At 39.1% G+C, this 14,047-nt stretch overlaps 1 protein-coding gene across 2 annotated transcripts; it reads left to right on the top strand.

Annotated features, from left to right (window-relative positions):
- The first annotated feature begins 455 nt into the window (after positions 1-455).
- On the top strand, positions 456-13,237 carry LOC138022051 (pre-mRNA-splicing factor 38B-like). 2 transcript variants are annotated; one of them, XM_068869076.1, is made up of 6 exons: positions 456-762; positions 4,920-4,988; positions 6,601-6,752; positions 8,696-8,756; positions 11,045-11,277; positions 12,106-13,237. In XM_068869076.1, exons 1-6 carry the CDS (start codon positions 571-573, stop codon positions 12,479-12,481), a joined length of 1,083 nt encoding a protein of 360 aa, XP_068725177.1. In that variant the 5' UTR covers positions 456-570; the 3' UTR covers positions 12,482-13,237. The 2 variants fall into 2 exon arrangements, with proteins under 2 accessions (XP_068725177.1, XP_068725186.1); XM_068869085.1 differs by having other exon boundaries at positions 458-762; positions 11,045-11,281.
- The last annotated feature ends 810 nt before the right edge of the window (positions 13,238-14,047 follow it).

Raw genomic sequence — 14,047 nt, 5'->3', positions numbered from 1 at the left:
TTGGAAAATACCGTAATACTCTTTGTTTGGTACCCTAAATTTTGCATAAGCATTGTTTTTGTTTTCTCTTGGGACATTGTAAATCCCAAGAGAAACTGGAAACAATGCTTATGCAAAATTTGGAGGGACAAACAAAGAGTATTATGGTATTTTTCGAAGTGGCCTATGGTACACAATGTCTCTGTTGTACATGCATAAATTAAATGAAGGACATGGTGAATCCAAGCATAACCAGGTTGAAAGAAACGATCAGTTAAAGTGAAGCTACCTTTTATTCGCTCATAGTGACGAGCTCCTGACCAAAATAATGATATCTCATTAAAAATGAAGCTTATCAGCATTTTTAACGCGCCGACTGCTCTGCACGCGCTGCGGAGCTGCGTACTCCTCTCAAGGTATGCTGGGAATCAACCATTCTTGTCCCAGATTCCTTAGCAAGCGAAATGAAAAGTATTATGGGTATCTAAACGACCGCCATGAACGTTGTTAGGAGTTGAGTTTCGTATACTGGTTTTCACTCGTAGTTTTCTCTCAAATTTGCTATTTTATTTTCAAGTCACCTACACGTCCATGATGGATGGAGAAGAGTCGAGGCCTCATGGCCAAAAGAAGCAAAATAACGTTCTTCCGTTGTGGGGAAACGAAAAAACTATGAATTTGAATAGCATGATTTTGACCAATGTTCAATCGTCTCCTTATTTCAAGAACGAACTGTTTAAACTGAAAACTTATCATGAAGTGGTTGACGAAATTTACTACAAGGTAAGAAAGGAGGAAAGTCAATGCAGAATTGAGGGACACGACCTTGGACTTCTCACTTTAGACACGTAAGAACCCAACGAGATCTAGAAGCTAAATTAGATTAGCAAGCGGTTATTTTATTTAAGAGCATTTGTAACCTTTAACAAAGCTAACTTTCTGAAAGAGAGGCGTTTTTTTTACTATGGCAAAGCAGAGTACTGATAATCTTACAAGGGATGTCATAAACAGTAGTCAGGAGAATATTCCATTGATATTAGTTTTTTATTTTACATTTTGTAAACTTATGAAATGATTGAGGAGGATTAGGGTTTGTGCACTGGTGAAAGCATTTCCCTCCCAACAGCGTGCCCTGGGTGTGATTCCTGGACTTTGGGTCGTCACAGGTCCCCCAAGCTCAGTGTGAGCATGGCCAACAAAAATATAAAGATTTGTATGGGAATCCCGATAAAAGGCTTAAGAGGATAATTATATGAAAAAATTCTCAATTAAAAAGCCTAACCTTATTGCCATTATGGGTACCTTCCTTCGTGTGTGGTTATTTTCCAGAGCTGACATGATTTGAGCCATTTTTCAATTCCTCAGTTGTCAACGATATAATAAAATTCCAAGGCTGGACACTAAATTTTCAGGAGCCCACCAATTTGAGTCAAATACCATAAAAACTTGCGTATGAGTGGCATCTTTTTCCTCAATATTGTGGGTGCAGCTCATATACAAGACCATTGCTTTCATAGGGAACAAACTGGCTGGTATGGGGTCACAAATAACACTAAAAACCTTCAGTAAATAAAGATTAAATATTCTTCGACCGATCACTTCAACACTCTCCACCACTTGCGAGAAAATACAGGGATGGCACTAGGATTTTTCAATCCGGGTCCTGGGACCCGCATGTTTGGCCAAATTGGGGTCCCAAGCATTTTTTGGGGGTCCCAAAATCTTGGTGACCCTTTGCGAGAAAAAGAGTATGTTTTAAATTATGAGAAAAAGAGAGTAACCAACTTGGAATTAATATTGACGCATATGCATAGGACCGGCCGACAAAGGCTTTTTCTAGAGCCGTTACATTCATTCCTGGACAAGAACTGAAAGAGCACCCTTTCCAAGGCTTTACGCATCACTGGTTCCCTCCCTTAGGAGCAACGAACAGTGACGTCTTTTGGTATATAGTTGCATTCAGTGACTTGCAGAGTACATTCCTCTGAAGAAGACCGCAGAAGGCGGTCGAAAATTTAGTTTTAACCTTTTTAGATGTTTTAAACCCCATTTCTTAGAACTTCAATTATGATCACAGATCGCTCCAACAGTTTTACAAACAACAGAATATACTGACAAATCAAAGCAAGTTGTGTGAGTTATTTAAGTCAGTGCCTTGCGTCCTGGGACGCATTAAAATTTCGATGATGCATTTTTTGGATTTTATTTGCGTAAAAATGCACAATTTCTGCGTTAACGCGATCCCTGAAATACCACGCTATTCGGGAGAACTCAAAGGCAAACGGCTGACTGTTAGGTTGCCCTTCATTACTTACATGGAGTGTTTGTCCGTGGGATTCTTAAACTCTCGTTTAGTGACATGTTTTTCTCTGATTGACGGCTTCTATACGTCTTTGTAAACACCCACAGCTGTTGTCCATGTTGTGTACTGACCGCAGTGAACAACTTCACTCGGTCCAGACTTCCTCATGTAAATGACTGCGTGGTAACTAAGCAAACTTGTATCGTTCCCTGGGCTTTTCGCTCAAATTTCAATGTTTCTCAAAATCATACTTGAAATTTCGGGGTGCGGCTTATCTACTGTACAATTGCAACTTATAAACAAGTTTTTACGGTATTCCTGGATAAAATGTTCCACATCAGAATCAATTGACAAGGATTAAACTTTCATTTCAACCCACCATCAATGCAATAGCAGTCCTGTGATCGACCTCAGACGGTTGCTTGTTCAGTTCACTCAATTGCAAGTAAACCGCCACTAAAGATGAGCTTTATCAATTAAGTACTTCGACCATTGATAACAAATTGAGCCTTGCCACGCTTTTCTGGTGGGAAATCATATACAAGTGACAAGCAATGGGATAAAGAGCAGTATAAAGAGCAGGAAAGAGCATGAGAGAAGAGGTGATGAAACTTGAGAAATTTAAGGGAAGAAAGCCTCAAGAGAAGCCAAGGAAGGAGAAGAAGAGAGAAGTTCAATGAAAATCACAGTAAAGCTAAGAGAAGTACATTGTAGAGCGAGGGACAAAACACTCATTTGCAACGGTTAGCTTTCAGGCAATGTTTTCCTTCTTAATAAGACTTGCTAAAAAACGACGATGGCCTGGAAGCGTTTGCAAATCTGAGTTGACAGAGAGTCTGAACCATTTCAACAATCACATTTATAGGCTTTTTGTGTGAAATGGATATCCAGTTGTTTGACTGAAATTGCAGTAGAGTATTAAGCGAATTTACTACACTTTAGGTTGACTTTTTCGTTAGTAAGATTTTTTCTGTACTAAACTGAAGAGAGAGGGTGTAAAGATTATCAGTCAAACGGAAAATGTTGTCAAAGAGATTACTGTGCCTGTAATTTCAGTTTTAGTTGTTGATTAAAATTGTTGCTTATTGTTTGCAAGGCTTGTTTGTTTACTGCTGTCAGCTCACAGGCGTTTGATGTGATGATTAATAATATTATGTATTTTGTACTTTATGCAGAAGCATAATATTATTATTTCCATGTACATTATATTGCTTTCTGGGGTTAGAAACGCGAGCTCCGCTTTAAGGCTTGGCTAAATCTATAAATTATAATTATCTTCTTGAGCAATTTATCTAGATTCCCGTGCAAATCCTTATATAGTTTTGTCAGCCATGCTTACACTGAGCTTGGGGTGCCTGTGGTGTCATGAGTGGGTTGGTTCTCTACTGCAAGAAGGTTTTTTCTGTTTTTTCCTCTCCATAAAAACCAACATTTTGATTTGATTTAATTTGATTTTACTTTAATGTCCAGTGTTTTAGCTCTGGAAAACTTGACACTTAAATAATCACTCACTGAAAAACTATATCCACATTAACCCTTTGACGTCCAAACCGGCCTAAAACGGCCAGACTTAGTATTTTACTCTGTCTATCGCCATACAATTTTACTTGTCAATGGGGAACCCCTGGGAGTCAATGGGATAAAGTTCATCGTCATCACCATCATCAACACCACTTTTCTTGAGTAGCCATGTTCTTCAAACCATTAATGATGGCCAATTATTCATGCTTTTTTTCTTGAATAGCTTGTGTCATTCGTTCTGTAAGGTCTGTAGAGGTATTAGATTGTTGTGTTAGTCATAATTTCATTGTGATTGTGATTTGGCTATGGCCAAATTTCCCACCTTTGTGTACACAGCGTCTAGTACAGAGTATACAGCATAATATCCAAATTGTACAAACCTTATCTCTTTCTTAACCCATTGACTCCTGGGGGTTCCCCATTGATGAGTAAAATCTTCTGGTGTTAGAGTAAAATACTAATTCTGGCCGGTTTAGGCGTTATCTCTTTAATATAATCACTGTATCTTATTTTATTCTTATTTGCAACTACTACTACTACTACTACATGTACTACTACTTCTTCTACAACTACTACTGCTACCGCCATCACCACCACCACCACTACTACTACTACTACTACTACTACTATTACTACTATTACTACTACTACTACTACTACTACTACTACTACTACTACTACTACTACTACTACTACTACTACTACTACATGTACTACTACTACCACCACCAATACCATCACCACCACCACCACCACCACTACTACTACTACCACTCCTCCTCCTCCTCCTCCTCCTCCTCCTCCTCCTCCTCTGTGATTAATACGGTAGTTTTTGTGGAAGAAGCCAGTCATAAAAGTTAAGGGTTGTGGGGTATTCTAAATTTTAAATAAGCCCCCTAAGGCAGGTTGCCAATAACACTGTAACTGATTAATAAATTGGATAATATTGTACAGTGTGCCTTTAGTTAATTAATAACCAGTTTTCTTTCTCAAATAAAACCTGTACAATAATAACTGCACTGCACATGTTTTTGCATCACATTGGCTTGTGTAATGTGAACACAGTCAAACATTTTTTTAATGCTGTATCTTCAGCTGTCTTTTAACTTTCCTTCAGGTGGAACATCTTGAACCATGGGAAAAAGGAAGCCGAAAAACAGCAGGACAAGTTGGAATGTGTGGAGGAGTGAGTATTACTTTGTGTTCACGTAGTCGTATACCTTATGATAGGAAATTATCATATGAGTACCGTTTCTGGCCGATATAATGTACGCTGCAGCTTAGCGCTAGGGCATTTTCTTCCATAATGCCCACGGGCCGATTATGGATTATGCAAATTAGTATTTTCTTCTTTGAAACCATTCTGTTAGCCATATAATAAACAACGTAATAACCTTGACCGTTCGGTTGTTAAGCAAAATCTGGAACGTTGGCCTAGCTGGACCTCAGTTTGAGATTTTGCTGTAACAACCTCACTGTCAGTTATTAGGTAGTTATTGACGCTCGTGTTAATTGACTTCATTGAGCACAATTTGAAGAGAATTTTGCTTCCCAATAAAGGGAATCAATGCGAAACTCGTCTGCTACACCTCACCAAAAAAAGAATTTGTTGAGAACCTGAAGAAAATGCAGTTGAAGTACAGTAAACGATTTACTAATGTGAAAGATTGATGTGAAATAAAGTGTACAAATAAATGAATCTATTGTTTGGCTTAGTGAAAAGAATCTCTGGATTGTGTCACAGATTTAGGGGAAAATAATGGTAATTAAGGTGGCAGAAATTAATGCGCAACGTAATTAACCAACAATGAAATGATACATGAAATGGATCGTATATGAACTGTGGATAACTGCGAGGATCATAGCTTCACTTGAACTTAATTAACATCGTGGAAATTAACATCTACACAAATTAACACGACTTAAATTAACACAAATTTTTCAAATTTGCATTAATTTCATGAAGCATTGGCGTCCTATATTAAGGTATTTTATGGTCCTGTCGGTTTAACTAAGTAGCCTGGGGATTCCAGCACATTAACTTGAACTCTGCTCTATTCAGTCCTTGGGCTTGTCTTCATCGTAGACGTTCGTAAGCTTTACTGCCTTAACCCCATTCACCCCTAAAGCATCCCCCATTGGCATGTAAAATCGCCTGGCATTTAAGACAGAGTAAAATCTGTCACTCTCTGGAAGGAAAGGGTTAAGGCCATAATACTGTAGGTCTGTCAGGAACAGGAATGTTTTGGTTCAATTGTGTTCCTTCTGTGTACGGTACGGTCGCTGTAGAGGCGGTTGCACTTTTGTGGTTGGCTTAACACAAGAAGATGACTTCTGAACTGTAAGTGACAATAATATTATTAATAGTCTTTCTCAAATTCATGTAAACCAAGTGTCCTCTTTTCAATCCTTGTTGCCTTTTTTCAGTTACCAGGAGAAGCTTGGCCACCATACACTGAATGATCCATGGTCACATGGTTAGAGTCTGGAATATGAGACAATACTGTTCCATGAGTTTTCCCTCCAATATGGGAGGTTAGGGTTATACAGTAGGTTTAGGCCTTTGTTTAGTGCTTTCCCTCCTAAGAGTGACACTAGCATATATTTTTTTTATTCTAACACCAGCCAGTGGGAGCTGGTTTAGGGGTGAAAGGGTTGATCTTGTTCAATTATTGAACATTTTAACACGGAAATGCCATGGCAAAGTGAAGCTTTAACAGCTTTTAACAGCTTAGGAAGAGATACATTTTTTCTTGTCTCAATTTTAATTCTCATTGTGTTATTGTCATTATTTACAGGTCCGTGGTGTTGGTGCTGGAGGCATAGTATCATCAGCATTTTGCCTTCTTTACAAGTTGTTCACGCTAAAACTTACCCGAAAACAACTTAATGGACTAATTACTCACACAGATTCACCCTACATCAGGGGGCTAGGGTTTATGTTTATTAGGTAACTACATTATGGTGTTTATGGCTGTATTCAAGACTAACTCTTGTTTTTGCAAAAATTAAAAATTAAAAATATTGCCCGTGCATGCACTTAACTTGCACAATGTTGGAAAGAATATCAAGGTTGGCTTTTTCAACAAATAAAACACTAAAACACAATGGCATAGAAATCGTCTTACAAACACTCCTTGAAAACTCAATTCCTGGTTCTTGAAAATGCCTTGAATACTCGTGGAATATTATAGACAAGTTCAGTGCGAACCCTTTTGGGTTATAGTTACCGGTAGTAAACCTTTAAAATATACATGTACAAACAATGTAGTTCAAATACTTTCAGAACAGGGTTTAGTATTCTCCAATTTTTTAGGGACATTAAACTGCAGCATTCTTTATGGCTGTGGGAGGCGCGGTGGCCTCATGGTTAGTGTGCTCGACTCCGGATCGAGTGGTCCGGGTTCGGGTCCTGGCTGGGGACATTGTGTTGTGTTCCTGGGCAAGACACTTTACTCTCACGGTGCCTCTCTCCAACCAGGTGTATAAATGGGTACTGGCGAAATGCTGGGGGTAACCCTGCGATGGACTAGCATCCCATCCAGGGGGGAGTAGAAATACTCCTAGTCGCTTCATGCTACGGAAACCAGAGATAAGCGCCGGCCTGATGGGCCATCTGGCTCGTAAGCAGTGACTTTACCTTTTATTCTTTATGGCTAATGTGCAGCCTGCACTTGAGAGCAAAGTGAATAAATATTTTAGTCTTAAATAAACCCGACATTTCTGTTTAGTTTGAGATCAATCTCGTACCCAGAGTCCTCAGGCTTTTTGGTCAGCCTGTGAGTGCCTGGAGAGACTCTGGGATAATTGAATTAAGCCATGTTTGTGATTGGTCGCTTGCATAGCAATGGCAGTCCGACAGGAAGTCTGTAAGTAATTTGGAAAGCCCAGAATTTGGAGGGAGATTCAAAATCTAAAACTAGTTTCAGTGCTGTTTGTTTTTCCTACCTCAGAAATATATAAATCACAAAAATGATAAAACGACAGGGTTTGAATTGTCTAATACCGCATGGGAATTTTCCCACCCTGCTAAAAACTGATTACTGTTGCTGACATTGCAAAAGTACTGTGGAAAACATCACATGTATATCAGTCTCTTTGGGGAGAAATCAGTGGAAGAAGGTCTTGTCGAAGCCATTCAGAGTTACTGAAACATAAAGTTGTAGTAGAAGAGGACATTGGTGTCGTTTCTACAAAAATTTGTCTATCATGTTGCTTGCACAATGATATTCTGCACAATGGAATGCACGCTGAAACGCTAAAACTACACTTCCCGAAAGCGTCAGAAGTTTCATCTTCACTCGCTCTTACAGCAAGCCAATGATCATTTCTCCAGTTTCTTTTATGTTGTTAAAACTTTTGTTTCTCAAACACTTTAAACGTGCCGTTTCTACTGTTTACTGTTTTCTTGTTTCTGTTTCCGATTAAACTCAAACATGCGCAATAAGACCGGAACCCATGTTTTCTGGGAAAATGGAGTCCATTATCCCAGAGTCTCTCTGGGCGCTCACCTGCTAACCAAAAAGCCAGAGTACTCCGGGTATGAGATTGGTTTGAGATGGTTACTCTCTCAAAAAATTAAAAAATTAAAATTTCATCTTGCCGATTGTGCAAGCAAATTTGACCCACGCGGCTGAGTGATTTCTCCACTTGCTGGGATTAACTAATTAGTTATTCAAAAAAAAAAGGTGAATACTGTATATTTTTTATCTTTTAGTGCAGTGTATCTTAAATTTCTATAATTGATTGAGTAGGTGAGCAGGTCATCATGGTTGGTCAATGGAATGTGAAATCTATTTTTCCTGGTGACCAGACAGAGGTCTTCTCAAGCACTGTAAGTCATTCAAAAGTAATGTTACTGGTATTATAGTTTACTGGCTCATCTTGTTTAAGGTATTGCCAACCTCCGGCCAAACTGTGGGAATGGATGGAGCCTTACCTTGAGGATGAAGAGGTTGGTCACTTTAAATTAAAGCTTAAGCATTAGTTTTCATATACAAGAATATTACTGACTTTATTTATTGAAAGAAATATAATATTATTGTTCCAGATGACAAAAAAACTGATAGAAAAAGAAATGAAATAACTAGAGTAACATGTATTGACATTAGAGTGGTCGTTGTAGAATTTTCAACCACATATTTCTTTGGGCTTTTATAGCTTCGTACTGCTGTCAGCCATGTTGCCTCAGCAGGGGTCCTTTTCTATTGAAATAACACAGTTAACAGTAGGTCTGATTTGTGCCTCCTCATTGTCGAGAACATGTGATGTCGGATCTACTGTAAAGTATTGAGAACTTAAGTGGTGTAAAAGCCGGTACATACATGTAAGTCGTAGTTTATTTGTTCAAGGAAATTATGTTGATCCTCCTTAATATGCATTAACAAGGATTTCATATCAAGTTTAACCAGAATGAACAGTAATGTGTAGTAAAAATTCCATCACCTTTGCTTTTCTTAACTTTTGAGGGTAACGTAACAAAGGAAAGGCTTTCAGTTAAAGATAGCATACATTACAGATAGATTTTAAGAAGTCTTTGTAAAATATAAGTAGGCATCTAAAAAACGTAAGTGTTGGTAACATGGAAAGACCGGCCATTGCAAGGAACCTGAAAAAGCCAAGTGCAGCTTTTAAAGTGGTGAGTCACTTAAACAATTATTTGTTGCTGGATTTTATTATTGAAGCTCTTCATGGTGAGCATGTTTTTGATGCAGTTGTGTTGATGTGTTTGTAGGTGGCTTGGTAATTCACCTCTTAGGCAGCTCATGACAGCTGTTTCCTTACCGCCAGCAAGCCTTCGAGCTGCCTTACATGAGGTTAACGTGTCTACTGAGTAGCTGTGGTTCATAATCATGGCCTTTCATTTGCAAGTTGTAGATTTAATCAAATAGCAAACCGTCTAGAGTCTTGTGCAGATCAGTGTCTACAGTGCTGTAGATGATAAAAGATTTTCTAGGTTTAAAAAGAAAAGGAGTGATTCACTGTAATGTTGACATTTTGTGATGTTGAATAGACAGGGGTACAAAAAAATATGGAACAAAAAAATCTGGTTTTCAAATACTATTTACTGAAATTGGTCTTTTGACTGTAACTGGTAAAAGGAAATTTATCTCCTGTTCGACCAACAAATAAAGATTATTATGAACAAATCTTGATGAGTAAATACTTGGAAATCGATTTTATGATAAAAACTAACGATAAAAAGTTACGACGTTTCGACCTTCCTGAGGTCATCTTCAAGTGCGAATTAAAACATACAAGTAAATTAGCATAAGTATGTTTGTCACAATTAAAAACTGTTTAAAAAATACCATGATGACTAAAAAGGCAGTAAAGTATGTAACATAAGGGATAAGATATTTGTAAAAAATGGGAGACAAATAATTTATAATTAGAAGAATAAACAACAATAAGCTTTTATAACCTGACCTCAAATAATTTAGCACGGATGGATTCAGATTGTTTGCTTAGCGTTGGTTTTAGGTCTTTGATAAAAAACATTTCAAAAATAACACAGAAAAATTTGTTTTGACATTTCCTTCAAATTCTAAAACTTTGCGCGATGTCGTCCGATCCGTCATGGTATTTTTAAACTATTTTTAATTGTGAGAAACATATTTATGCTAATTTACTTGTATATTTTAACTCGCACGTGAAAAGGATTAGGGCTGAGTTGTTTGAAATGCAGGGTTAACACTGTGTTAAAGTGCTTGTGACCCGTTTTATTTTGTCACTTGAATTTTAGAGCTCATCTTGGGCAACTATGGTTAAAGGTTAGGCCATTTTAGACGAAACCTTGATTTCTCCCTTACCGGACATTTTAAATTGTTTAGAATTTTGCTACAATTTTAACATACCACTACGCCATTTATTAATTTGCTTATCTTTTCTTCATACAGAGGAACTTAAGTTTGTGGAACACGTGACGTCTGACATCAAGGAAACAGTAGATTTATCTCTAAATATTCAGTTTCATTCCACTTGTTCATTTAGCCTACGTAGAGGTGTCGCTCACAAATAAAGGGTTTAAATTTAAATTTTTTTTATGAAAATCGTGTTATTCATTTTTTTTTTCCGCCTACACCATTTAGTCATCTGCAGATTCAGATAATTTAACCCATGTATTTTTCCCTGTTAACTTCCACCCCAGCTTCAGACAACTCAGCCCTGGATACAACTCCTAACATCGTTTTTGTTTGGTTGCTTATATGTGGTTTCTTTTCATCTTGTTTCGTTTTCCAGGAAGTGGATCCTAAAGCTGGTGGAGGCTGCACTATGACCATTGGTCAGATGGTGAGGAGTTTCTTGCTGAAGCTGGAGTGGTATGGAACCTTGTTCCCACGCATCCCAGTGCCTGTGCAGAAAGACATAGAGGTGAAGCTACGCGGAAAGGGGCTGTGTGATGACCACAAGCGCACAGCTCAAGAGGGTTGGGGAGAAGCAGAGGATTTTGTCAGACGCACACGAGGAGAAAGGTGGGTGAGTAGTAGTTGGGTAGGGTGCATGCTAGCAAACATCATGGCGTACATGTACGTGCACCGAAACACAAATATTTTTCGTCTACCGATCTCTCTGCCAAAAGTAAACATGTTTTACCATCCTTACCTCGAAATTTCGCTTTTCATCTGCCGGGCAAGACGCGCAAAGTTATCTAAACTAACAGTAATTTGGACCCGTGACCGTGATGTGAGAGGCATGGGTCTATTCTCGATTTTACGTCACCAACCGCTAATAATTTTCTTTGAAAACAGCAACAGAGAAAAGAAAGTGCTGCCTTTGTAATTACATCTGCAAATGGTTAGACTTTCAAATCTTCTCGGATAAGGACGATAAGCCGGAGGTCCCGTCTCACAAATAACTTCCATGTTCATTAGTTCCCTGTGGGACGTTAAAGAACCCGCACACTATTCGAGAAGAGTAGGGGATGAAGTTCCCGGTGTTGTGGCTGTCCTCTGTGTGTATATGGGTGGGTGAATAGCAGGTCCACATCAGCTGAATAGCTGCCGAAACTTCAACTTGCTCAAGCAAATAAATAACAAACAAACAAACCCACGCCTCTCACATCACCGTCGCGGTCGTGGTTCCAAATTACTGCTAGTTCTGCCAAGTTTACGTGGCCAGCATGACACAGCAAAAGCGACATTCTGGGTAACAATGGTCACATATGTTTGCCTTGGATGGGGAGATTTATATTATGAACGACAAATAGTTAAGTTTAGGTACACTTTACTATTGGTAAAATTGACTACCGACAAAGTTCAGTTTGAAATTTTCTTTTTTCTCTTTCTTACTCGATCGTTTAGTCCACCAATCAGACGCCATGACGAAGCTACAAATGGAGACCAACGACAAAAGCCGCACCTTAGCAGGAGCCAAAGCCGCGATCGAGATCGAGAAAGGAGGCGAAGTCGAAGTCGTGATCGTGACAGTTCTCGAAAGCGAAGTAAAGAACGACGTAGTCACGAACTAAGACGAGACGACAGTAGGGACAAAGAAAGAAAGAGAAAACGAAGTAAAAGCCCCAGCAGGAGGGGGAGAGACGAAGAAAGAAGAAGACGAAGCCGAAGCCGAGATAGAAACAGGGAGAGAAAGCGGAGCAAGGATCGTGAAGACTCGCGCGGAAGAAGCAGCAAAGACGACAAGGGAAGCAGACAGAAAGATGGATCGCGCAGTAGATAAAAAGCGTTGTATGTCTCTCAAGACTTTGTTCATACAAATCAGCCTTCTTGTTCCACTAGTGTTTCCTGTTATAACTATACAGGCGTAGACTGAACTTATCGTGAAGGAATTTTATACTTCTGTTAGACGTTGGCACAGCTTCAATGTGTGTACAGTTTTCAGTATTTTACGTGGCTCGCATTTTACTCAAGTGTATAATATTATTAAGGGATCTCTAAAATTTGAAACTGTTCTTATTTCTTGTTTTCGATTTCATTACTGTCATTTTCAAATGGTCTTGTAAATGTAAGAAACAGAAATTCCCCGTTTCACTTGCTTAAAAGCTACAATCATGGACAAAAGTGTTGGGAAGGTAGCTTCTCTTTACAGATAACCCCTCTCCCCCAACTGATCAATGTTGGATTTTCCAGGAAAACAGTGGTGTCTTTTCTTGCAGGAAGAACTTTAAAATTGAATATGGGCGAACGGGGCCACAAGAGCATGCTATTTCCCAAATACTTCAGCCGATTGTTAGAATAATCGAATTAGGTGTGAAGTGAACTGATGCCCGCAGCCTTCCCAACAACTTTTGACCACGATTGTAGTTCTTTTCTATGTCTCGGTCTTTTTAAGTCGCATAGTCTTCCCCGGTGGGGAGTACTTGAGTGGTTTTCCTTAATCTTATCAGTCGATGATCTCAGAAAACGTTCTTTACTTTTCGGTTTTTTTTACAAGGCTTGCTATGTGGTAAATAAAGCTCGAGTGCAGACACTCAAATACTCGCGTGAAAAGTAAACTTTATGAACATGGTGCAGGGATGGCGCAGTGGTAAGAGCACTCGCCTCCCACCAATGTGGCCCGGGTTCGATTCCCAGACTTGGCGTCATATGAGGGTTGGGTTTGTTGGTTCTCTTCTCCGCACCGAGAGATTTTTCTCCGGGTACTCCGGTTTTCCCCTCTCTTTAAAAACCAACATTTGACTTGAGTTTGCGTTAACTGATGCCCGCAGCCTTCCCAACAACTTTTGACCACGATTGTAGTTCTTTTCTATGTCTCGGTCTTTTTAAGTCGCATAGTCTTCCCCGGTGGGGAGTACTTGAGTGATTTTCCTTACAAGGCCTCCTATGTGGTAAATAAAGCTCGAGTGCAGATACTCAAATACTCGCTTGAAAAGTCAACTTTATGAATAGGTTGCAAAGGATGGCGCAATAGTAAGAGCACTCGCCTCCCACCAATGTGGCCCGTGATTCCCAGACTTGGTGCCATATGAGGGTTGAGTTTGTTGGTTCTCCTCTCCGCACCGAGAGATTTTTCTCCGGGTACTCCGGTTTTCCCCTCTCCTCAAAAACCAACATTTGACTTGAGTCGTTAATTTTTGACTTCAGTTTACAGTGTTTCCAATTAGTGCTCCATCGCTAGAACGACTAGACACTTGAATAAAGTTCATTTCCTTTCTTTTCAGTAACATTGTTTTCCAATGTGAAAGCAGTAGCGCCACTAAGACAATCATTTTAAAGAGTGTTACTGAATGGACCATTCCTCCCTTTCCAAACGACTTAAACTGTGAATTAATAAACCATAGTGGGT

Source organism: Montipora capricornis, chromosome 2 (genome assembly GCF_036669925.1).
Source record: "Montipora capricornis isolate CH-2021 chromosome 2, ASM3666992v2, whole genome shotgun sequence".
Classification (NCBI taxonomy): domain Eukaryota; kingdom Metazoa; phylum Cnidaria; class Anthozoa; order Scleractinia; family Acroporidae; genus Montipora; species Montipora capricornis.
Note: the sequence above shows the minus strand (reverse complement) of the source record. Positions and strands in the feature narration are given on the sequence as shown.

Excerpts from the sequence above, each read along its gene's own strand:
- LOC138022051 (XM_068869076.1), top strand. The coding sequence starts at position 571 with ATGATGGATGGAGAAGAGTCGAGGCCTCATGGCCAAAAGAAGCAAAAT. Across the intron at positions 763-4,919 it reads TTGACGAAATTTACTACAAG|GTGGAACATCTTGAACCATG; the intron begins GTAAGAAAGGAG and ends ACTTTCCTTCAG. Across the intron at positions 6,753-8,695 it reads CTAGGGTTTATGTTTATTAG|GTATTGCCAACCTCCGGCCA; the intron begins GTAACTACATTA and ends ATCTTGTTTAAG.